The sequence below is a fragment of the Carcharhinus amblyrhynchos genome, chromosome 12 (assembly GCF_965287045.1).
Source record: "Carcharhinus amblyrhynchos chromosome 12, sCarAmb.v2.hapA, whole genome shotgun sequence".
Classification (NCBI taxonomy): domain Eukaryota; kingdom Metazoa; phylum Chordata; class Chondrichthyes; order Carcharhiniformes; family Carcharhinidae; genus Carcharhinus; species Carcharhinus amblyrhynchos.
In genome coordinates, this window is record NC_137335.1 from 68,145,528 (window position 1) to 68,171,568 (window position 26,041).

Here is a 26,041-nt window from a genome sequence, read left to right on the forward strand (position 1 = left end):
TCAGTGACTACATTTCAAAAATAGTTAATTGGCCTTGAAACGTCTTGGGATTTTCTAGGGACACAGAAGATGCTATATATAATTATCAGGTTTTTTTCCTTAACCTGTGTAATTAGGTCAGAGATGACACACACTGAATGCACGCTGAAAGTTCACAAACAGACCCAATCTTCACAACAGGTGAAACGCAAGTGCCACAAATAGTTGGTTAAAAATCAGGGCTTGCTGAATTCTGCAGTGTACCGAACACATGTGGATCCTTCTGCAGCAAACTCGCTTGCTCTTGAGGAGTATTGTGCTGCAGTAACTAGTTTTTTTTAAAATAGCCCCTTAAATTAGGAAAGTTTACTTGGCAAACAGGAAGCTTACTAAATAACTGTCACTGCGTGCCCAGCTGCTTAAGCTGACTTTCTTCCTAGTCAGGAAAGAATTAAAATGATTAATTGCAACGATAGATTGTATTTATATAATTCCTTTAACACAACAAAATACAATGGGGAGAGGAGGGGAAATGACTGCAGAGTATTGCCCAGCTCAGCACTGCCCAGAATCCCTTCATAGAATCCCTACAGTGCAGAAGGTGGCCATTTGGCCCATCAAGCCTGTACAGACAACAATCCCACCTGGGCCCTATTCCCTGTATCTCCACCTATTTAACCTGCTAGTCCTCCTGACACTAGGGGGAAATTTATCACGGCTAATCTGCACACCGTTGGTCTGTGGGAGGAAACCGGAGCACCTGGAGTAAACCCATGCAGACACGGAGAGGACGTGCAAACTCTACATAGACAGTGACTCAAGCCTGGGACTGAACTTGGGTCTCTGGCACTGAGAGTTAGCAGTGCCACCAGTAGAAACATCTATGAGCTTGCTATAACACAGTGAGCAGCACGGTGGCACAGTGGTTAGCACTGCTGCCTCACAGCTGTCAGGAGCTAGGTTCAATTCCCGGCTTGGGTCACAGTCTGTGTGGAGTTTGCACATTCTCCATGTCTGCGTGGGTTTTCTCCCACAGTCCAAAGATGTGTGAATTAGGTTGATTGGCCATTAGTGTTCTGGGATGCGTAGGTTAGAGATATTAGCAGGGAAAATATGTAGAGTATGGGGATAGAGCCTAGGTGGGATTGTTGCTAGTGTAGATGCGATAGGCCAAATGGCCTCCTTCTACACTGTATGGATTTTATGATTCTATTCTATGAACATAAGCACATCTTCCAGCAAATAAACCGGCACAGAGATCCAGTGGTGAGGAAGGAAACGAGTAAAATTCATTGTAATAAGAAAACTTCCACTGAGAGGAATTCTTTATTCATCTGCCTTTCACTTTGTCCTGCTTTCACGTGTTGGGGCATGTCTGGTGGCATCATGCATTGTCTCTCAAAGAAGATGTACTTACTCTACAGCAGTCACAGTGCCACTGCCAAACAGCACTTTACCCTTAGTGCGCACTCCCATCGATCTAAAAGAAGGTGCTCGGAAATGGTGGCACAGTGTTTAGCACTGCTGCCTCACTGCACCAAGGTGCCGGGTTCAGTTCTGGTCTTGGGTCACCGTCTGTGTGGAGTATGCACATTCTCCCTGTAACTGTGGGGGTTTCCTCTGGACGCTCCAGATTCCTCCCACACTCCAAAGTAGTGCAGATTGGATATGCTAGATTGCCCTTAGTGTCCAAAGATGTGTAGGTTCAATGGATTAGTCAGGGTGAACGTGTAGGATGTGGGGAGAGGGAGGTGAAGGAAACACTCTGACAGAGAGTCAATGCAGACTCAGTGGGCTGAGTGGCTTCCTTCTGCACTGGAGGGATTCTAACCCCAGTAGATTTCTGGAATCAATGTCCCCACAGAGCAAACTAATGCTGCAATCGTCCACTCTACTTTCAACTACTGTGGGACTGCTTGCTTACAAAAGAGATTTATGTCAAAATGGGCTAATATCTGAAATATTAATAAAATCACAAAGAGCCAAAAACAGGTATGGAGACTGCACCAAGGAGGAGGAAGAGAAGGGAACAAACTCTATTTAATAACACTTGGATACTCGCCAGCACATACAGGCAGATTGTCACTTGAAGCCCCATTGCTCCTGATATCAGTTCCTCCCATCACTTTTGCTGCTGTCCAGCACTGTACATCTCATTAAAACAAAATTAAATGAATTTGTTAAATTGCTGCAATGGACATGTGTGAGTACACGCACAGATGGTTTCAATTTTTTTTAATGTAATTTTGTGAATGCAGTCGATCCAGAATGGTAGCAGAAGCGTAGTCTACAGACATAGAAGGGAGTTGGCACAGAGAGGCAGATTTTTACTTAATGGAGCTGTCCAGCAGTGTATATGGAGTTAGGCGGCAGCAGTTTATCTAACAAGTGAGTCTGGAATGTAACATAAACCGAGTGATCACTCAGGTCACTCTCTGGGCACGAGGATGCTGCGATTTTTACAAACTGTGAAATGGCCCAAAGTGCAGAGCTGTGGAAGAGAGGGTGGATGGAGAAAGCTCTCAATCATTACGATAGATGACTGCTCCACTTGAGCATGCTTGCAGTGGGAAAAGTCGACTCAGTCAATTAGGCAGGTGTGGGAAGAGAGGCTCCCTGAGACTGGGCTGTGAGCACAAGTGCTCAGAGGGGTGGAGAGTTAATTAGCATCTCTAGCCCATATAATGCAGTTATATGCAATTATCAACCTGCACACGAAATAGCAGTGGGACACAGGCAGTCAGCCTTTGAGTGATAATGCAAAACCAAAATGGTGAGCAAATTTAGGTTCGGGGACAGATGATCTGTTTTTCCAAACCAACAGGCACCGAGTCACAGCAATTAGAGGTCATTTAACTCCGTGCTCCTGATACCATTCTGGTGATTCAATTGAGATGGGCCCCTTCACCAAAATCCCTATATTTATTAACAAAGATGTGCGGGCTAGGTTGATTGGCCATTCTAAATTGCCCCTTAGTGTCCCAGGATGCAAAGGTTAGAGGGAATAGTAGGTAAATATGTAGGGATATGGGAATAGGGCCTGGGTGGGATTGTGGTTAGTGCAGACTTGATGGACTGAATGGCCTCTTTCTGCACCATAGGATTCTATGATTCTAGCAGTATACAGAGTGCAATTAAAGGACAAAGACAAAGAAAATTACAGCACAGGAACAGGCGCTTCAGTCTTCCAAGCTTGCATCGACCATGCTGCTCCACTCAACTAAAACCCCCTACCCTTCCATATCCCTCCATTCCCATCCTATTCATGTACTTGTCAAGATGCCCCTTAAAAGTCACTACTGTACTCCTTTCACTACTTTCCTGGCAACGAGTTCCAGTCACCCACAACTCTCTGTGTAAAAACCCTGCCTCATACATCTCCTTTAAACCTTGCCCCTCGCACCTCAAACCTATGCCCCCTAGTAATTGACTCTTACGCTCTGGGAAAAAGCTTCTGACTATCCACTCTGTCCATGCCTCTCATAATCTTGTGAACTTCTATCAGTTAACAGTCTACCTCTGGGGGCGGGGCATGGTGGGGCAGGGCAGGGCAGGGCAGGGGCGGGGGGGTGTGTGTGTGTATGTGTGTGTGCGTGCACGCAGAGGAACTGACACTCCCGGTTAAGTACAAGGAAAAGACTCCTTGATTGGCCCATTAATTGGATCCTTAATCAGGGAATTGATACTCCAATAGGCCAACCTCAATGGCCTGACAGAGGTCATTATAGTGGGAGGACAAGCCCATCTGTGCTTGTCTGGCTAACCTCCCAGCCATTGGGTCTTTAATCATCTTGAGACAGGACTTCTAACCACATCGGAGGGGAAGGCCCAACTTTGAGAGCTGCCAGATAAGTAAATAGTGGGCAGCTCTCTTGTCCCCAGCAGCGCCACTGGGAGCAGTGGCCACTGTTGGAACTGCATGGAGTGCTGAAGATGAGATGCAGAGGAGCCTAGAATTTTAGATAAATTCAGAGTTGCACTGGGGCTGCAGCAGGCCCAAGTGAGGGGGTTGGGGGTACCGTAATCAGTAGGCCTCAAAGGGCCTTATGGGTGAGTGGGTCACTCGACTTCTCCCCTGCCATGGGTAAAATACCTGCGGTGGCTAGTTGGGGAGGGCCACTACCATGGCACATAATTTTGTATGCCCACCAGCTAGCATTCTGCCCTTGGGGGTGCAGACATAAAATTCAGCCCATTACGTGGGTAGGTGCACAGACTATGAAAAGTGGAAATCTGGAATGCACTGAATCCTGCTCTCTACTCAAACCCAGGGCTTACAAGTTAGGTTTCCATCCTGGAGCGTTCATTCGGGAGGAAGGAGAATGGGCAGAGAGAGGAACAGGGTCAATTTCCCCCATATCACTGCTGAATCTCTCTTGCAAAAGAAAGGAAACAGTGAAGCGGGTTGTGATTGATGAGCAACAGCCTCTTTGTTGGTCAGTAGCAATCTCCACCGCTCCCAAACTCAGAACAACAGTAATCTGTCAGGATTGATTCAACTGCCAGATTTCACTTTCAATTGAGCCTGGCCTCTTGTGCATCCTAAGATATTTTTGTTCCATTATTTATTGGGGCTGTTCCTTTAGCCTATTGCGTTCTAAGCTATGGAACTCCTTCCATGCTGCTGGACTTTAACTTAGTGTTGTGAGGCTTCTTACTATGTCCATCTTGAAAACACACCACTTTCATTCAGCTCTTAAGCTTCCCTCCTAATATATCCTTTAACTAGGCACCAGTTTTTGATTGAGTGCTCTTTTGTGAAGTGCCTCGGAACGTGCTTCTACAATAAAGGTCCTTTTATCAATTCAAGTTGTTATCACTGTTGAGTGATCACTGTGCAAACATGCAAGGTTATTAACATTAGACAGAGATGGTTGTACACGGTGGCTTTACCAGCTGCTTGCTGGAAAATTCCGTCAAATCTCAGCCATGTCTGACGACTTCTTGGGTGAGCTATCAGAAAATGGCCAAACCGCGCCCCCACCCCCACACCGCGCCCCCCCCCCCCCCGCCCCATATCACCCAACAAGGATTTAATGCCCTTAGCTCTGCACAATGATATCAACTTACCATAGGATCATGCACTATTTAAGAGAACAATTCAATGCTTAGAGGTCCAATTAAAAGGAATTGCTTAGCCTTATTCAATTTGGTAACTTGAACGTACTTTAACACGAAGCATTAGGACACATGTCTGTACTTCTGTCTGTTCCTGTTAAGCTTCACAGAACATATCGAGAGTAGGGCTGTTGACAGGGATTTCCTCAGAGCAGCATGAAGTTCTGCAGGTAGGGTTGCAACAGCATTATGATATCCTGGGAAGTAAAATGCTGAGGAAAGTACTGACCTATTCCTCTGATTTTCCTTCTCTCCCTGCAAGCAAGATTAACCTTCTCATGATGGGCAGAAGCTTACTGCCCTACCCACCATGGGAATCGGAGCGGGGCAAGGGGCAAGCAATAAAGAGATCCGTTGACCCCGGGACGAGCAAGGCTGTAAAATCCATGGTATTAGACATATCTACTTAATACTTATCATTCTTCTGGACACGGCATCTACCCACTAAAACAGCAAAGGAACATAAACTGGGATTTATTTGGGGTTTCTCTCCTTTGGTCAGTGTAACATTGGTGAAAGATTGGCAGAAAGTCTTCCATCTCTATCCAGGTATCTCCTCCAATCAGGGCAATCCCTGAAGGAATACTAACAGTGGATTTCCAAGCACTAGTATCTTTCCAAAATCCAAAATCCTTAACGTACAACGAAAAGTATTTGTTATCAGTGCTGAGGAAGTCAAATTTATTAAATGAGACGAAACAACTAAAGCATGTTTTCAAAAGCTTCTGGATGCTCACTTTACCATCTGATTTATAACATTAATAAAATAAACCACCTGCTTTTCTCTCTGTTCAACTATCCCATTCTGTATTTGCCTCCCTTACCCTCACTTGATTTCTCAGAGTAATCTTCAATTGGCACAGCAGCCTCGGTGATTAGGGAAAGGTCCTGTGGTGTCGTAATAACCCAATCTAACAGTCCATTTTCGGCGTTGAAGGAATATTCCAATTCACATGCTGTTTCAAAATCGCAGTAGAAATCTGAAACAATACAAATATGATGCAGGGTGAACCATCGTACATGGAGGAATAATACAGCAAAGGTGGATTTACAGCATCCAATAAAATCACTATAGTCTTTAGTACAAAATTTGAGGAGGCGATGGCCTAGAGGTATTATCCCTGGATTATTAATACAGAAACTCAGCTAATGCTCGGGGGAACCAGGTTCAAATCCCGCCATGGTGAAATTTGAATTTAATTTAAAAAATCTGGAATTAAGAATCTACTGATGACCTGTTGTCAGAAAAAACCCATCTGCTTCCCTTCAGGGAAGGAAATCTGCCATCCTTACCTGGTCTGGCCTACATGTAACTTCAGAGCCACAGCAGTTTGATTGACTCTCAACTGTCCTCTGAACAGGGCATCTAGGGATGGGCTCTAAATGTTGGCCAGCCTGGAGATGCCTATTTTGCCCATTTTTAAAAAAAAAGCATTTCCATGAATTCAGTCCAAAATAGGATGATGCTTTTCTATGCGAGTGACCATGTGAACAAAGTGGGAAACTAGTTAGTGAAGTGACAATTTCATTCTTTGAAAATAGTTTCCAACTATAGCCAGAATATGAAGATGTGAAATGTTCTTGCTATGTTTACCTGAGCAAGAGGAGGACATTCCTTACTACCAACCCCACCCCCCCAGCCCACCCAACCCCCCCACCCACCCCACCCACCCCACCCCTACAGATAATTCAAACATTGGAGTCAAATCTGTTGGAGTAAAAAGGAAATTCTCAGATTAAAATGTTCGATGGGTTCCCAGAAACCATAACAATTGCTGACCCCTCTGGGTGGAGAAGGCAGATTCAAAATGGAAGACACCAGACGTATATTTATCACAACTTACAAGCTGACATTTGTTATTAGCCACGATAAAGCCAGCTTTAGAATCATCAGGTACGTGCCATGCTCACATAAAATTGTTAACAGTGCATGGAATACATCTTTTTCAAATACCTCCAATTTTTATAAAAGAAATAAATAGTATCACCAGTTTCTTCTTCAACAATGATACTTAAATAATGCTAATTTCTCAACATAGAAACATTGCCACTCTTGTAAGCCAGTGGGATCAATTATAGGGAATATCTCTCTGTGTTTTAGAAAATCCACTGCAAACAGTAGGGTTGTGCCCTCAAACCAGCCCAAGGTCCCAGGAAATCATTTGCGAGTTGTGAAATTTGCATTCCTAATGGTGAGTGTAGCTTTCTAACTCCAACAGAGGCCTTGGGCCATGTCAGACACCAGTGGTGATGCACATATCTTCATGATAAACATAATTTAACTTTAATCAATCTCCACCCAGCAGACCAACAGAAAGATGAGACTAATTTTATACTTAAAGAATTTTAAAGGAAGAATATTTTATTTTACTCTTCCTACACTTTGATTCCCCGAGAACATGTAAGTGATTGAGAGTTTGGATTTTCCAACCTGTTCGGGATCTGGACCGGGTGACGTGGAATTTGACGTTATGGGCCTGGTTTGCCACCCAATCCCAACCCTGAACCATTTATAATGAGGATCAGGTCAGCTGTCCGCCACTTGGAAGGCAACCAATTGGGTCCCATATATTGGTAATTATATGGATCTTCACACGCCAATTAGGATTTCCGATTGCCAATGAGGGCAGCTCACTGTCATGCCCCTGTCTACATTAACTGGGATAAAGTGGAAATGGTCGACAGCTTTGGGTTTCTAAATGTCCAAATCACGAACAAACCGTCCCTGTCCCTCTGCGTTAATGCCTGGACATGCTCTCTTCCAACTTCTTCCATCAGGAAAAAAGATAATAGAAGTTTGAGATCATGTACCAACTGACTCAAGAACAGCTTCTTCCCTGCTGCCATCAGACTTCTGAATGGATCTACCAAATATTAAGCTGATCTTTCTCTACATCCTAGCTATTGCTATGACGCTATATTCTGTACCATCTTCTTTCCTTCTCCTCTATGTACTCTATGAACAGTATGTTTAGCCTGTATAACATGCAAAAAATAATACTTGTCACTGCATCCTAATAAATGTGACAATAATAAATCAAATCAAATCAATTCAATTCACTTTTGCCTGGGCCACATCCAGATGAAAGTGTTGAGCTCAGAGTGGTGAAGGAAGGGGGATGACAGGGATGGATCATGTGATAGGCCATGTCGAGCCCTGCCCTGGACCTGTATGGGTCATCCCTGGAGGGGCTACCCCTATCAGGTCCTTGACAGGTAGCTGTGATGCTTTAGAACATGAAAATAAACTTATTTGCCCTTATCCCTTACCATCCGCATCCTCACAATGGCAACCCCCAGTCCATCTGGAACTACCCATCCCAAAATAACAGAGGGCCTCCCACTGGTCTTCCAACATTAAGAGCCTGCCCATCATCTCTGATTGGATGACAAGCCAGCACCATGTCCACCATGGCTGAGGATTTGGAAATCCCGGGAGGTAGGGCCTAAAGCATGGAGTTGCAGGTTCGGGATCCATCATTCTTCCCCATTTCAGGTTCCTGAACCCTGGATTAGTAATCCAACCGGAGCCAATATGTTTCAAAAATGATTGGCTGACTAAAGGTTGAAGTGCTGGGCAGCAGGAAGGAACTAATTTAGTCATACCTGCTGCCCTAGCACATATGTGAAGAATGACCATTTAGCTGAGCTAGAGACCCAATAGGTAAAATAGGTGTTGACTTTTGTTTCCAGCCAAAGTCAGGCAGGTTGAGGCCTATACACTCACTGCTCTCACCCAATGCAGTCATTGGGAAGACGGTTCAGTTCTTGTGGTCAATCCTCATTGATAATGAATTGACGAGCTGCCAGAGATAATGATGCTTTCTTTGGCAGCTTATCCATAGGGAGGGCACAATATCTGGTAGAGAAGCTATGGCTTAAAGGGAGCCACAGACCCCTAAAAAGGGGGAGGGGCATTTAGCAAAGCTGGGCAGTGAAAAAAGACTCATTGCAGTCGCGTAGCATCACCCAGGGGCTCCACCGATTTATCACTGGATCCATGAAGCAAGTCAGCAACAGGGAGGAGGAACTTGTCCCCTCCAATGGGCAATGGATATTCCATTATATTATTCAGCAGTCAAGGAACTGATAAGGTGAGCTGGTATGGTCATTGCAGTCAAAAGAGAAAAGCTGGAAAATCTCAGCGGGTCTGGCAGCATCTGTGAGGAGCTGATATTTCGACCCTTTGTCACAACTAAAAGGAAAAGCAGTCCTTCTTCAGGGTAGGCATTGCAGTGGCCATCGCTGAGGCCATGGCCAGCAGTGAGGGTGGGAGGGGAATGGCTGAAACAATAGATGAAAACCATATCATCATACCTAATTCTCCATCTCCTATCACACTTCCCCTTCCGATTTAGAAGCTGCCGATGATACAAACATGATCTGGTGGGGGTGGGGAACGGGGCCTTTTTGCTGCTGAACAGCCGTGCGTGATTAAGTGATGGAACACTGAACTGTAGAATGAAATCTCTGACATTGAATCAACATGGCACACTCACACTCTACATTCAAACGTCACCCAAGCAAAATGCAATGCCATCTGTGCTCTCAACACCAACTGCATCATTGTCATCAAACCAGCAGACAAAATCCTCCAAACACACAGCATCTACTCAGATGAGGAGGATTGCAACAGATATCTACAGATGTTGAAAGACGCCCTGATAAGAACAAGATATAGCACTCGACTCATTGATCGACGGTTCCGATGCGTCACAGTGAAAAACCGCACCAATTTCCTCAGAAGACAAACACTGGACACGGCGAACAGAGTACCCTCCATTGTCCAGTACTTTCCCAGAGTGGAGAAGCTACGACATCTCTTTCGGAGCCTTCAACGTGTCATTGATGATTACGAACATCTCGCCAAGACCATCCCCACATCTTGCCTTCAAACAACCACACAACCTCAAACAGACCATTGTCTGCAGCAAACTACCCAGCCTTCAGGAAAACAGTTACCACACCACACAATCCTGCCACAGCAACCTCTGCAAGATGTGCCGGATCATCGACACAGATGCCATCATTTCACGTGAGAACACCATCCACCAGGTACGGGGTACATACTCTTGCGACTCAGCCAATGTTGTCTGCCTTATATGCTGCAGGAAAGGATGATCCGAAGCATGGTACATTGGGGAGACCATGTAGACGCTATGACAACAGATGAATGAACGCTGTTCGACTATCACCAAGCAGGAGTGTTCTCTTCTTGTTGGGAACACTTCAGCAGTCATGGGCATTCAGCCTCGGATTTTCGGGTAAGCACTCTCCAAGGCAGCCTTCACAACACACGACAGCGCAGAGTCACTGAGCAGAAACTGATAGCAAAGTTCCGCACACATGAGGATGGCCTCAACTTGGATCTTGGGTTCATGTCACACTATCTGTAACTCCCACGACATGCCCGGCCTTGCAAAACTTACTACCTGTTCTGGCTGGAGATAATACACACCTCTTTAACCTGTCTTAACCCTCTCTCCACTCACATTTCCAACCATTCATCTCGTAAATTGAGTTTGTGTCTATATATGCCCTGTTTGTGAACACAACTCCTCATTCACCTGAAGGAGGAACAAGACTCCAAAAGCTTGTGCTGCCAAATAAACATGTTGGATTTTAACCTGGTGTTGTGAGACTTCTTACTGTGCTTACCCCAGTCCAACACCAGCATCTCCATATCATACTCTGCATATTTCCAATGGACACTCACTACAAAGCACTAATGAGTTCATAGAATCCCTACAGTGCAGGAGGCCGCCATTTGGCCCGTCGAGTCTGCACCGACTCTCCGACAGAGTATCTTAGCCAGGCCTTATCCCTGTAAACCCACATGTTTGCCCTGCTAATACCCCTAATCTACACTTCTTGGGACACAGCAGCAATCTTAGCCTGGCCAACCATCTAGTCTGCACATCTTTGGAGGGTGGGAGGAAACCAGAGCATCTGGAGGAAACCCACGCAGACACAAGAAAAACTTGCAGACTCAATGCGGAGTCACCCGAGATCAAATCGAACCCGGGTCCCTGGCCTGCAGTGTTAATCACGATGCCACCTCTATCAGATCTGATTTGACTCATGGCAGCATTGTGTGTGCTGGTCGCAGGAGTCATTTTGGACCTGAGAGGCCACTCATATTGCCAACAAACAGTCCATCTGAATGTTACGCCATATATACTATGAGGAGAGGCTGAATAAACTAGGCTTGTACTCGTTAGAGTTTAGAAGAATGAGGGGAGATCTCATTGAGACGTATAAGATGATGAATGGGATGGATAGGATAGAGGTGGAGAGACTCTTGCCGCTCAAAAAAGACAGTAGAACTAGGGGGCACAGCCTCAAGATAAAGGGGAGGCGGTTTAGAACGGAGTTGAGGAGGAACTTCTTCACTCAAAGGGTGGTGAATCTCTGGAATTCTCTGCCCGTTGAAGTGGTGGAGGCTGCCTCGCTAAATATTTTTAAGAAGCGGGTTGATGGGTTCTTGATAAGAGAGGGGATTAAGGGTTATGGGGAGAGGGCGGGAAAGTGGAACTGAGCCACAACAGATCAGCCATGATCTTATTGAATGGCGGGGCAGGCTCGAAGGGCTAGATGGCCTACTCCTGCTCCTATTTCTTATGTTCTTATGTTCTTATACTTGAGTTCAGAAACCTAGTCAAATGTTGATTTGATGGCTCAAGCAGTTTATCTGAAATGTTAATGTAAGTGGATTGATGGATATTGATGTAGACAGTTCTAATCTCTCTGAATGGAATGTCATTAGGGAAATCCAATAACATCATGCATGGAAATTGGATTTAATAAAGGGCAATATCCAGACTTTGCCAACTTATTGAACAGGGCAAAAGGTATATTCAGCTTTTCATTTACTTGAAAGGAAATGCCACTCATAAGACACATTGATTGTGAGGACTTTCAGGTTTTAACACAGAATCATAGAATCCCTACAGTGCAGAAGGAGACCATTTGACCCATCAAGTCTGCATTGACCACAATCCCACCCAGGCCTTATTCCCGTGGCTCCACATATTTACCCTGCTAATCCCCTGACACTAGGGTCAATTTAGTATGGCCAATTGACCTAACCCACACATCCTTGGACTGTGGGAGGAAACCCACGCAGACATGGGGAGAATGTGAAAACTCCACGAAGACAGTCACCCGAGGCCAGAATTCAACACAGGTCCCTGGCGCTGTGAGGCAGCAGTGCTGACAACTGTGCCACTTTGGCATGTACAGTGCAGAAGGAGGCCATTCAGCCCCTTGAGTCTGCACCAACTCTCCAACAGAGTATCCTACCCCGGTCCTATCCCTGTAACCTCACATATTTGCCCAGCTAATGCCTCTAACCTACACATCTTGGGACACTAAGGAGCAATTTTGGCCTGGCAAATTCACCTAACCTGCACATCTTTGGAATGTGGGAGGAAACCAGAGCACCCGGAGGAAACCTGCTTTAGTTTTATCGGCATCACAGACCAGTGTTAATGTTCCACCAACATTTATATGGGTACTGTTTGCTAACCAAGGCATGGCCTGCTGAGATGGTAGTCTTGATAATGAAAACTCATAAATGGAAATAATCTAAGTATGAGCCTGGAAGATTTCTCAAATCATGGGGCCATGACTATATCTTTTGGCAGCTTGTTCCATTGTGGGACTGCCCTTGGGAAGATAAATTGTCGTTACACTGTTTTGGGAACAAGTGGTCTTTGTTCTTTTGTGTGAATGGTTAAATCATGTTTACTCATTGTGGCAGGTTACCAGGTATTTGTTTCTGTCATTTCCCACTAGTCTATTCCATATTCTATAGAACACAGTCAGTCTATTTCTTTCCTCCTTTTAGCTGAAGTGAATCCAATTCCAAATCTTTGATCAAGGATGTGACACTGATGAATTTTCCAGGCTGAGTTGGTGTTTCAACAAAATAATGGATTTCTGGGCTGTCGCCAAGCTGTATTATGCATCCTTAGCCAAGCGCCATTAGAGTGCTGAAATACCTGAGTCCCAGAGAAAACATTGCTTGATTGATAGCTCCAGCTTGTCAATTTCACATATTTATTTACACAAGGTTAAGAGGCTTCAAGTGTTTGCAGTTTCTGCTGTTGATACTTTAACATGTCTTAAGAACATAAGAACATAAGAAATAGGAGCAGGAGTAGGCCATCCAGCCCTTCGAGCCTGCCCCGCCATTCAATAAGATCATGGCTGATCTGTCGCTGCTCAGTTCCACTTTCCCGCCCTCTCCCCATAACCCTTAATCCCCTCTCCTATCAAAAACCCATCAACCCGCGTCTTAAAAATATTTAGCGAGGCAGCCTCCACCACTTCAACGGGCAGAGAATTCCAGAGATTCACCACCCTTTGAGTGAAGAAGTTCCTCCTCAACTCCGTTCTAAACCGCTCCCCTTTTATCTTGAGGCTGTGCCCCCTAGTCCTATTGTCTTTTTTGAGCAGGAAGAGTCTTTCCACCTCTATCCTATCCATCCCATTCATCATCTTATACGTCTCAATGAGATCTCCTCTCATTCTTCTAAACTCTAACGACTACAAGCCCAGTTTATTCAGCCTCTCCTCATAGCTCAACCCCCTCAACTCCGGTATCAGCCTAGTAAACCTCCTCTGCACTCCCTCCAAGGCCAAAATATCTTTGCGCAGGTGCGGCGCCCAAAAATGCACACAGTACTCCAGTTGCGGCCTCACCAATGCCCTATACAGCTGCAGCAAGACCTCCCTACTTCTATATTCAATCCCCCTCGCTATGAAGGCCAGCATCCCATTCGCCTTCCTGACCACCTGCTGCACCTGCAAGCTGGGTTTTTGCGACTCATGCACAAGGACCCCGAGGTCCCTCTGCACTGTCGCCTGCTGCAGTTTTTCGCCTCGTAAGTAATAGTCCTTCCTACCATTCTTCCTACCAAAGTGGACCACCTCACACTTGCCAACATTAAATTCCATTTGCCATTTCCTGGCCCATTCGCCCAGCCTATCTAGATCCTTCTGCAGACTCTCAACACCCTCCGCACAATTTGCCGTTCCCCCAATCTTGGTGTCATCAGCAAATTTCGACACTCTACACTCGGTTCCCTCCTCCAGATCATCTATATAAATGGTAAAAAGCTGAGGCCCCAGCACCGACCCCTGGGGCACTCCACTAGTCACCATCCGCCAATCCGAATAGCACCCGTTGACCCCCACTCTCTGCCTCCTATTTGACAACCAATCCTCTATCCACGCTAACACCCTACCCCCAACTCCATGTCCCTCGACCTTCTGCAATAACCTCTTGTGGAAGGTCGAGGGACATGGAGTTGGGGGTCGGGTGTTAGCGTGGATAGAGGATTGGTTGTCAAATAGGAGTTGTCTTGATGATGCATATTTTTATTTTAACACAATGGAAAGGAATGAATGATTATTTCAATTTTATTTTGCATGTACGATTATCACTAGTGGATTTACAGAATCAATCAACATAGAGATTCCAACTTAGAGTAGCAGGCATGAAGGACCACAAAGGCAGATGCCTGGCATGGATAGAGCTTGAAAATCCATGGGATAGGTGGGGGCATAGCTTGACACAGGGTTACAAGGTGGTATGGATGAGGTACTGGGAGCATGTGAGGGTAGGTGAAGGGGTATGAGGAATGAAGGATCTTACTTTTTTTTATTATTTATTGTCCCACAGCAATGAGGCTGCTCCTAAGGTTGCCTCTGACACCTTCTCTTGGATCAGTAGCTGGCCTGACTGCCTGTGCTGGGTGCACAAAGCTGGGAATTCAGGCCAACATCTCTCTTTTAAATGAGAAAAAAACAAGGGCAATAGATATTTTGGGAGAAAGGTTTCATTAGCCATTCAGAGGAAATATTAGCACAATCACACAGGTCCACTGCTAGAATATAAGAGCAGGGATGTACTTCTGAGGCTGTATAAGGCGCTGGTCAGAACCCATTTGGAGTATTGTGAGTTTTGGGCCCCACATCTAAGGAAAGATGTGCTGGCCTTGGAGAGGGTCCAGAGGAGGCTCTCAAGAGTGATCCCAAGAATGAAGAGTTTGTTGTATGAGGAACAGTTGGGGACTCTGGACCTATACTCATTGGAGTTTAGAAGGATGAGGGGGGATCTCATTGAAACTTACAGCACACTGCGAGGCCTGGATAGAGCGGACGTAGAGAGGGTATTTCCACGAGTAAGAAAAACTAGAACCAGAGGCCACAACCTCAGGCTAAAGGGATGATTCTTTAAAATAGAGATGAGGAGGAATTTCTTCAGCCAGGGAGTGGTAAATTTGTGGACCTCTTCATTGCAGAAGGCTGTGGAGGTCAGGTCATTGAGTGTCTTTAAGACAGACATAGATAGGTTCTTGATTAATAAGGGGATCAGGGATTATGGAGAAAAACAGGAGAATGGGGATGAGAAAAATATCAGTCATGATTGAATGGTGGAGCACATTCGATGGACCAAATGGCCTAATTCTGCTCCTACGTTTTATAGTCTTATGCATAACGATGCTTTGAAAGCAGTCATGCAGTTAAAATGACACTTTGACAGTAATCATTTCCTAAGCCTCCTCTATTGAGGTGCGTTATCAAAGAGTGAGTCAAAGATAAGTACAAATTTCACTTGCCAATGACAGGTGCTCTGTAGAGCAGGCATACGTGAAAAGTGAAGATTCACACTTTGATTTTGTGCTGTATTCTAAATGGATAGTGAAGCCACAAGGAAGAATTTTTTAAAAAATGGAGTGAAAAGGTTAACATAAAGAACGGAAATCATGGCAGATTGAAGCATTTTTCAAGTTTGAAGGGGATTTATGAGCATCAAGACAGCTTTTGCTTACTCTTGTTTCTGAGTTGAAAAGTTGTGGGTTCAAAAAGCACTTCAGGACTTGAGCATAAATGTCAAGGAGGCTCACTCCAGAGTATAAAGGGGGTGTTACATTGTTGTTGGTGCTATTGGATTCGTTTCACTGGTCGGCGCAACATTGAGGGCTGAAGGGCCTGTACTGCGCTGTAATGTTTGATGTTCTATTATTCAAATGAAACATTAAATTGAGGCCCCTTTGTGTCTTCTCAGATGAATGCAAGAGATCCCATGGTGCTGCTCTGATGAAGAGCAGGAGAGTCATTCCTGGCATCCTGGCCAATATTTATCCCCCTATCAACATCACAAAAAGATGGATTATCTGCTCATTATCACAGCTTCCTCTGTGTAAATGCATAAATAGGATGGGAATAGAGGAATATGGTCCCCAGAAGGGTAGCGGGTTTTAGATGAGCCGGGCAGCATGGTCGGTGGAGGCTTGGAGGGCTGAAGGGCCTGTTCCTGTGCTGTAATTTTCTTTGTTCTTTGTGTGCAAACTGGCTGCATGATTCTTAGACTGCAACAGTGATCACATTTCAAAGGTACCTGGTTAATTTAGCTCAGTTAGCTAGACAGCTGGTTTGTGATGCAAAGCAATGCCAACGGCGCAGGTTTGATTCCTGAATGGGCTGAGGTTATTCACAAAGGCCCCACCTTCTCAACCTTGTCCCTTGCCTGAGGTGTGGAGATCCTCAGGTTAAATCACATCTTTGAGGGGGAGAGTAGCCAATGGTCATCTGGGATTATGGTGATTTGACCTGACCTTTTATTATGCGTGAAGCATTCAGGCACGTCTGAGGGCAAATAGAACAGCCAGTCTTTTAAAAAAAAATAAATTGGAGTAGAAATTGTTACCCATTGTGCTGTTCTCTCGGTGGAAAATGGGGACAAAATAGATCAGTTTGAGAGTATGACATCGCACACCCAATCTATTTCCACGTTCAGCTTGATAACGGCTGGTTCTTGAGCATCCACTATGCCTGCCTGTCCATCTGTAACAGGTATAAGACCTCCCTGCATTTATTTCTTTCATTCATGGGACATGGGTGTCACTGCATGGTCAGCATTCATTGCCCATCCCTAAATGCCCTTGGAGGGCAGTTGAGAGTCAACCATATTGCTATGGCTCTGGAGTCACGTGTAAGCCAGACCAGGTAGAGATGGCAGATTTCCTTCCTAAAAGAGATTGGTGAATTAGATGGGTTTTTACTACAATTGACAACGATTTAATGGTCATCAGTGGATTCTTAATTCCAGATATTGTTTTACTGAATTCAAGTTTCACATTCTGCCTTGGTGGGATTAGAACCTGGATCCCTCGGAATGTTTGCTGAGTTTCTGGATTAATAGTTCAGCGATAATACCATTAGGCCATCGCCTCCCCATAATTTGTACAATTGCATGTACCAATAAGGAGCTGTTTGAGGGTCCCTATTGGAAATGCATCTAACTGAATAGGAATGATATTCCAGGATTGTTTGGGCCAGGATCACCAGTTCCAAACCAGCAGTCCTTAAAGTCACCACTGAGGGAGACAACAAAGTATACTTTTAATGTTTAGTTTATTTATTTATCTGTCACAAGTAGGCTTACATTAGCACTGCAATGACATTACTGTGAAAACCCTCTAGTTACCACACTCCGACGCCTGTTCGGGTACACTGAGGGAGAATTTAGCACGGCCAATGCAACCAACCAGCACGTCTTTTGGACTGTGGAAGGAAACCGGAACACCCAGAGAAAACCCACATAGACACAGGGAGAACATGCAAACTCCATACAGACAGTGCCCCAAGCCGAGAATCGAACGCAGGTCCCTGGCGCTGTGAGGCAGCAGTGCTGCCCCCTTTTGCTATACGTACCTTCATGTGCAGCAAGGGTGAGATTTACGCAGACCATTACAATAATAACCCTGCACCTTTAATTGCAGTAAAGTATGAACAAAGCGCACTGCATTCCTGCCACCCAGATGCCTGACCAGTACAGGATAGTTCAGGTACAGTTTGTGATGCAGTAGGCCTTAAAATAAAACACTTCACAATATAAACATCCCAAATGAATGTTGCACCCAAATCATGTTGGTACAAACATGCCCATTATAAATGTCAGGCATGGATAGGAAAGGTTTTGCGGCTGATCAAATTGCTATTAAATACAAACTATTGGTGAAGGATGTGACATTAAGTTGAAGTGCTACATTTTATCTCAACAGCTCTCTCACACTTTTCAATTCTTTTAAATACTGATGAAATTTGCATGAATTGAACCAGTCTATGGCTTTGGAAAGCAAATACTTTAGATCAACAAATGTTCCTGAGTATCCCGAAATTGACTTTTTTCATGTAATTACATTTTTGCTCTAATAGCTTGCTATTTATTGTGATTATAATTGTTTTAAGTATGGCAACATAATTCCATTTGCAAATAGCATGCATATAATTTTACTATAAGAAAATCCATTACTGTATTGAACTCTTGAAGGGATCCGTATTGTTTGTCGTTGTTGTTGCATTTAGTCGCAGCGCAAGGATTTAATCAATGGAAACGACATTAGCCATTCTTACACACGGGGACGATATTTAATGGAACAGTGCAATCATTACTCATGGCTTTCTTTAAAAGAGAACCTTGTTTTATCAGTTTCAATAGTTTACCAATAACTGAACCCCCTTTGCGAATAAAAACAGGTATTTGAAAATGCTCGCGCAAGCTGGGCAGTGCTTGGACATGAAAGATTGGCCCAAGTTTCCTGCTGATGCCTCCATTGTTTCTGCGAGAAATTTTAAAACCTATGAACAAATGAACAAGGGCAGCACTGTGGTTAGCACTGAATTGGCCGACGCACGATTCTCCTGACCCGCTGCACTCAAAAACGGGTGCAGCGGGATGGGAGAATTGCCCCCCTCAGGGCCTTATCTGATAATAACGTTCAAGCTGCATCCTGCCTATACTCCCACTAGCCTATCACCTACTTGCTTACCAAGAATCTACCCACCTCTTACCTTAAAGACTTTGCTTCCACCACTTTTTCAGGGGGAAAAGTTGCAAAGACTCACGGCAGTGACCTGTCAGCCATTCTCAGACGCTGACTGGTTGGCAGTGAATTCCTGGTTCGCCTTTGAGATTTCCAGCAATCGACAGCGATTGCATTTACAACGGAACTCAATGAGTTTTAAATGTTTTGCATCTAATGGCATATCAGGCTGTTCATTCAATGCATGCTTAGTTATAAATGTACCTTTGTCTCTCATTTGCCGACTTATTTCCTCAACTAATAAACCCTGCTGATTAAAACTCAAAACTGAATCATGATAACTTTTGAAGCAAGAAAGGAATAATTCAGCCAACCAGACGTGGAACATCCAATCATTAAGCGACCCTTTATTGCAGGGTTCCCTGGAACCCTGAGGATCCGTTGGATACATCCAGGTATTCCGCCGTGGACCAAGCCGACCTATCTAATTTCCCATGGAGCTGCTTGTTCAATCAGGAGCTGGTTTCTCCAGGATCCAGCCTCTGACTGGACGAGCTGGAAAATATGCAAAAGTAAGGCCGGGATTTTCTCCAATTTTGGCAAAGGTCAACGTCAGCCGGGAAAAGCATCATCGAGGCTGCCGAGGCAATGGCGGCTTTCTCCGACATATAGTCCGAGATCAGGAGAGTCTGGATAGACTGGGACTTTTTTCTCTGGAGCTTAGAAGGCTGAGGGGTAATCTTAAAGGGGTCTATAAAATAATGAGGGGCAAAAGTCAGCTAGATAGTCAATATCTTTTCCCAAAGGTAGGGGAGTCTAAAATTAAAGGGCATAGGTTTCAGATGAGAGGGGGGAGATACAAAAGTGTCCAGAGGGGCAATTTTTTCACACAGAGAGTGGTGAGTGTCTGGAACAAGCTGCCAGAGGTAGTAGTAGAGGTGGGTACAATTTTGTCTTTTGAAAAGCATTTAGATACTTACATGGCTAAGATGGGTAGAGAGGGATATGGGCCAAATGCGGCCAATTGGGACTAGCTTAGGGTTTAAAAAGAAAGGGCGGCATGGACAAGTTGGGCCAAAGGGCCTGTTTCCATGATGTAAACTTCTATGGCTCGATGACTTAGAAAAAGAAACTTGCAGTCATGGGTTCTATGTCGCTGGCGGGTAGCCTCTGATTCACCCGCCCTGCCATCAGTGTAGACATTCCATGACCTGGTGGTGCCAATTTTAACGGCCACCTCAGTGCACAACTAGAAAATTGGGAAACAATCTACACCCATTTACCCTCCTCCCACTCACCTCTGCATCCTCAGCAGCCCAGGCACTATCCTGGTGTTACCTCTCTGAGGTGAGAGCGTGTAAGAGGGAGAGAGAAGTGAGAGGGAGAGGGAAGAATGCAAGTGCAAGAGAGAAAGAGAGGTGAGCACATGAGTGTATGTGTGTGTGAGAAATTAGTGGTAGTGTGTGAGAAATTGGCTATGAGTGTGAGAGAGAAAAGGAAAGAGGTGAGTATGTGAGTGTGTGAGTGTGAGTGTCAGGGAGAAAAGGAGAGAGATGAGAGGGTGAGGAAGAGGTGAGAGCATGAGTGTGCGTGTGAAAAAAAGTGGTAGGTGAGTGTTTGTGTGAGGAAGAAGTGTTTGAGAGCGAGAGATGCAAGTAAGTTTATTATCTGTGTGTGTGTGCGTGCTAGCATCGGTGCGTGTATGTGTGTGTGTGTGTGTGTGTGTGTGTGTGTGTGATGCATGCCTGCATGTGTGTCTGTGTGTCAGCATGTGAGTGTGTGTATGCATGCATGAGTATGTATGCATATGTGTGTACGCATGAGAGTGTGTGTGTGTGTGTGTGTGTGTGTGTGTGTGTGTGTGTGTATCAGAGGCATGTGTGTCAGAGGCTTGTGCATGTCCGATATGAGAATCCAACTTTCCAGTAACATTCCTAAATTAAACAAATTTGTGAACCAAAGAAACAGCATCACTTCTCCCATTCAAAATGACAAAAAGGTAAGACTTAAGTACTGGTTTTAAGAAGAGAACTTATTAATTATAATAAATCTCCAGCATGGTAGCACAGTGGTTAGCACTATTGCTTCACAACACCAGAGACCCATGTTCAATTCCTGGCTTTGGTCGTTGTGGCCAAACTGTGCGGAGTTTGCACATTCTCCCCATGTCTGTCTGGGTTTCCTCCTGGTGCTCTGGTTTGCTCCCACAGTCCAAAAAACATGCTGGTTAGGTGCATTGGCCCTGCTAAGTTCTCCCTCAGTCTACCCAAACAGTTGCCGGAGTATGGCGACTAGGGGATTTTCACAGTAACTTCATTGCAGTGTTAATGTAAAGCCTACTTGTGACACAAATAAGTAAACTTTAAACACATTAGCATTAGCAAGCAGTGAGACAAGTGCTGTCACAAAATATGTTTTGTAAGAACTGTTTTCATTCCGCAGTGTCAGAAAATTTTACTCCAGGTACCACTGACTTGACACAATTTCTATTTTCAGAAGATGCATTAAGTTCTACATGCTTTTCAAACATGTGCAAGGACTTCTAATAAGAATTACTGTTCCAGTTTCCTTTTTTTCACACCCTGACTTAATTTTTATTTAAAACAAAAGCTTATCCTTCTCAATAGACTTTGCAAATGTGTAAATTACCCCACGTCATACACTGGGGAGATTTTCCATTTTACTTGACGGATGATAATCTGTTGGGAGTGGATTACCAGCTCTTGGTAGAAACTGCTCAACTTTTGTTCTATTAAAAGTTATGTCTGACTCTGTGTGTGTGTGTGTGTGTGTGTGTGTGTGTATGTGTGTGTGTGTGTGTGGTAGGGCGATGGGGGTAGGAGTTGGGAGAACCATCTGTGTGGAGTTTGTTTGCATGTTCTCCCCGTGTCTGTGTGGGTTTCCACCAGGTGCTCCGGTTTCCTCCTACACTTGGAAAGACATGCTGGTTAGCTGCATTGGACCATGCTAAATTCTCCCTCAGTGTACCCGAACAGGTGCCAGAGTGTGGGCACTAGGGGATTTTCACTGTAACTTCACTCCATTGTCAATATAAGCCTACTTGTGACACTAATGAATAAGCTTTTAAAAAAAAGTGAGACTGACAATTCAACTTGTCGAGGAGGTTGTCACACCCCAAGCTGAAGTTTTGCCACAACATGTCACATGGCTGTTTCTGAACTCAGTCACCAGGACAAGAAAAAGGCTGATTTAGTCACTTTCCTGCCCTGCCCTCTACTGAACTCCTTGTTTGGGTCATTATTCCGCTTGTCCAGGTTTGCTGGGAGCTGGCCAAAGTTGGCCTTGTCTATATGCGAGTTTGACAGTGATTGTTGACAGGCTAGGAGGAAAATCACAGCTTAGTCTGACGTCAACAGTGGCAGTGTTCAGCTTGTGTCAGAGGACGGTGATTAACACTTCCCCGAGCATGAACCTACATGCGATTATAAAATGGGCCCTTTTAAATACTGGACTGCCACTGACAACAGTCACCGCTTCAGTGGAAGAGCTGCAATTAAATGAAGTGGAACTGCTGTGGGCTGAAGGGTGGCTGGCTTTCTGTTACTCCTTGGGAGGCACTAATGCCAGCAGCAATTATTGTTGCTGCAGGGGCTTTCCAGGCCATGGGAGCTGTTCAGACAGATCAGTGAAGCTGCTTCCTAACCTTCAGCTTTAAAGGCTGGGGATGCACGTTATCAGGGGCCTCTTTTGCTTCACGTCTTGAAGGCACTCTCCTGATCATAAACCTAATCCTAATATCTTGACAGGACACTTTCCCAGCACCAGGAGCTTTGGCAATTAACTGAATTGCTTCTCCTGGAATATACAGCAAGCTTTTAAGGAGCAGCACGGTGGCACAGTGGTTAGCACTGCTAACTGGCTTTGATTCCCGGTTTGGGTCACCGTCTGTGTGGAGTTTGCACATTCTCCCCATGTCTGCGTGGGTTTCCTCCAGATGCTCTGGTTTCCTCTCACACTCCTAAAATGGTAAGAAGTCTTGCAACACCAGGTTAAAGTCCAACAGGTTTATTATTATAAATCTATATTATTAAAGTCCAACAGGTTTATTATTGTAAACCTATATTATTATAAACCTGTTGGACTTTAACCTGGTGTCCTGAGACTTTTTACTACGTTTAGCCCAGTCCAACGCTGGCATCTCCACATCATGACTCCTAAGATGTACAGGGTATGCGGATTGGTCATCCTAAACTGACCCTTAGTGTCAGGGATTTAGTAGGGTAAATAAGTAGGGTTATGGGGATAGGGCTTGGATGGGATAGTAGTCAGTGTAGACTTGATGGGCTGACTGGCCTCCTTCTGCACTGTAGGGATTCTATGATTCTAGCTGATTCCATAGACTCACACACACAGCATTTCGGACTTGGAGCCCAATATTTTCTGTAACTTAAAATTAAAAGGCATAAGATTATTAAAAGGGAAGGGGTAAAGGCTCCAGTCCTCTTATTAATATCAGTCCTTAAGTCTTGGTCCAAACATGGACAATAGAGCTGAAATGAAGAAGTGAGGCGAGAAGTGAGGCCCTTAACATCAAGGCAGCATTTGACAGGGTGTAACATGAGGTAGCCAAAGAGTGAGGTCAGTGGGAAATAGGATGGGAAGGGGACACGCTCCACTGCTTGGACTCATTTCCAGCACAAAGGGTCACTGGAGGTCAATCAGCTCAGCTTCAGAATATTGCTGCGTGTGTCCTTCTGGGTAGTGTCCTAGGCCCAACCACCTTCAGCTACTTCATACACGATCATCCTTCCATCATAAGGTCAGAAGTGGAGATGTTCACTGACATTTGCAAAGTGCTCAGTACAGTTTGTAAACTCCTCAGATAGAAATTAGTCTATTGCCACATGCAGAAGGACCTGGACAATATTCAGGCTTTAACTGATAAGTGGCAAGCAACATTTAAGTCAGAGAAGTGTCAGAAAATGACCATCTCCAATGAGACAGAATTTAACAATTATTACTGTCACTGAATCCCCCACCATCAACATTCTGGGAGTTACTACTGATTAAATTTCAACTGGACTAGCTATATAAATATGGTGTTTACAAGGAGCAAGACAGAGGCTTGGAAATCTGTAGTGAGTAACTCACCTCCTGACTGCTGTCCACCATCGATAAGGTACAAGTTGGGAGTGTGATGGAATTCTCTCCATTTGCCAGGATGAGTGCAGGTCCAACAAGAAGCTTGACACTTGATTGATACCCCTCCCGCAACCTTAAAGATTCACTCCCTCCACTATTGTGCACCGTGGCAGCAGAGTGTACCATCTGCGAGATGCATTTCAGCAACTCACCAAGTCTCCTTCAGCAGCAACCCCATGACCTTCACCACCTAGTAGGACAAGGGAAGTAGGAAAACTACCATCTTCAAATTCCCTCCAAGCCACACACCATCCTGCCATGGAACTAAATTATCATTCACTTTCTAGGGGTCAAAAAGCTGGAACTGCCTTCCAAAGAACATTATGATTGTACCTGCAGCAGCTCAAGTGGTTCCCCGCCACATTCTCCATCTGTTTAGGAATGGGCAAAAACTGCTATCTTCACCTGCACCCCATAATAGAGAGTAAGAAAAGGTCTTTTTTCTAGCTGGTTGGATACGGTGAGTGGTGTGCACAGAAATCAGTGCTGGGGTCTCAGCATTTTATAATTTATATATATGACCTAGAAGGGCACACGCAGCAATATTCTAAAGCTGAGATGATTGACCTCCAGCGACCCTTTGTGCTGGAAATGAGTCCAAGCAGTGGAGCGTGTCCCCTTCCCATCCTATTTCCCACTGACCTCACTCTTTGGCTCCTTCATGTTACACACTGTCAAATGCTGCCTTGATGTTAAGGGATTTCAGGAATGGTTACTAAATTTGCTGATAATATAAAGTAAGGTTTAAAAGTAAAACGTGAAAAGGGCATAGATAGGTTAAGTGAGTGGGCACTAATCTGGCAAATGGGCTGGGATTTTCCAGCCACGTTCATCCGAAACCGGATAATCCCACCTGCGGTCAGTGGACCTTTCCATTGTCTGTCCCTCACCCGCTACGATTCCTGCGGCAAGCAAAATGGGAAAATTCATCCCATGGAATGTAAAATAGGCAAATGTGAAATTATCCATTTTGGCAGAGGAATATAAAAGCTTATTGTTGAAATGATGAGTGATTGCAGTACTCTGCGGTTAAGGGACCTAGGTATCTGAGTTTATGGATCACAAAAGGCTATGTGATGAAACTGTGCCTTTAAGAAATGTATTATTATCTTGTTTCTTGAAAGGGGTATATTTAAAAGTCAGCCCTGTTTTACAAGGTGCTGATTTATCTGGGTGGCAGGCAGCTCAAATATTAAGAACGCAGGATAATGACCGATTTTAGCAAGGATGTGTCTGTTTAAACAGATTTAATGCATTTGTGTTTACTTAGGTGTCCCAAGGGGTTTCAGAGTAGGGTTTTGATTAGGGGTTGTAACAGAGGCGGGTACAATTTTTTTAAAAAATCATTTAGACAGTTCTATAAGTAAGATGGATATGGAGGGATATGGGCCAAATGTGAGCAATTGGGACTAGCTTACAGGCTTGAAAAAAAGAGCGACATGGACAAGTTGAGCCGAACAGCTTATTTCCATGCTGTAAACCTCTATGACTCTATAATATTGCTTGAATTGAAATTCGTAGGGATCAGTTAGCAGTTTAGAATTATATCTTGTCATATTTAAGCATTGTTCAAATATTAAATTTTAAGCTAATTCATTTTTTATAGTTAATGTGTTGTTAAGTATAATTTGTTTTGATGAAAGCAGAATCACACTCGGAGTGATCCATCAAGGGTGGAATTTTCACATCCTTCCCGTCATGGGAGTTGTAGTGTACAGTATCAGCTCTTTATTTAAGGAAAGATGTAAATGCGTTAGAAACAGTTCAGAGGTTTACTAGTAGAATGCCAGTAATGGGAGGATTGTCTCATGAGGAAAGGTTGGAGAGGTTAGGATAAAATGTGATCAAAACCTTTAAGATCCTGAGAGGTATTGACAGGGTGGATATGGAGAAGATGTTTCCTCTTATTGGAGAACGTAGAACTAGAGGTCACAGTTTGAAAA

General features: G+C 44.5%; 1 protein-coding gene across 1 annotated transcript in view; it reads right to left on the minus strand.

Moving 5' to 3' along the window:
- Positions 1-26,041, minus strand: part of LOC145350623 (ALK tyrosine kinase receptor-like) — a 1,029,887-nt gene that overhangs the window by 718,676 nt on the left and 285,170 nt on the right. The window contains exon 3 of the mRNA XM_080199829.1: positions 5,922-6,077. Within this exon, the coding sequence (XP_080055955.1) occupies positions 5,922-6,077 (156 nt within the window). The remainder of the gene's footprint in view (positions 1-5,921; positions 6,078-26,041) is intronic.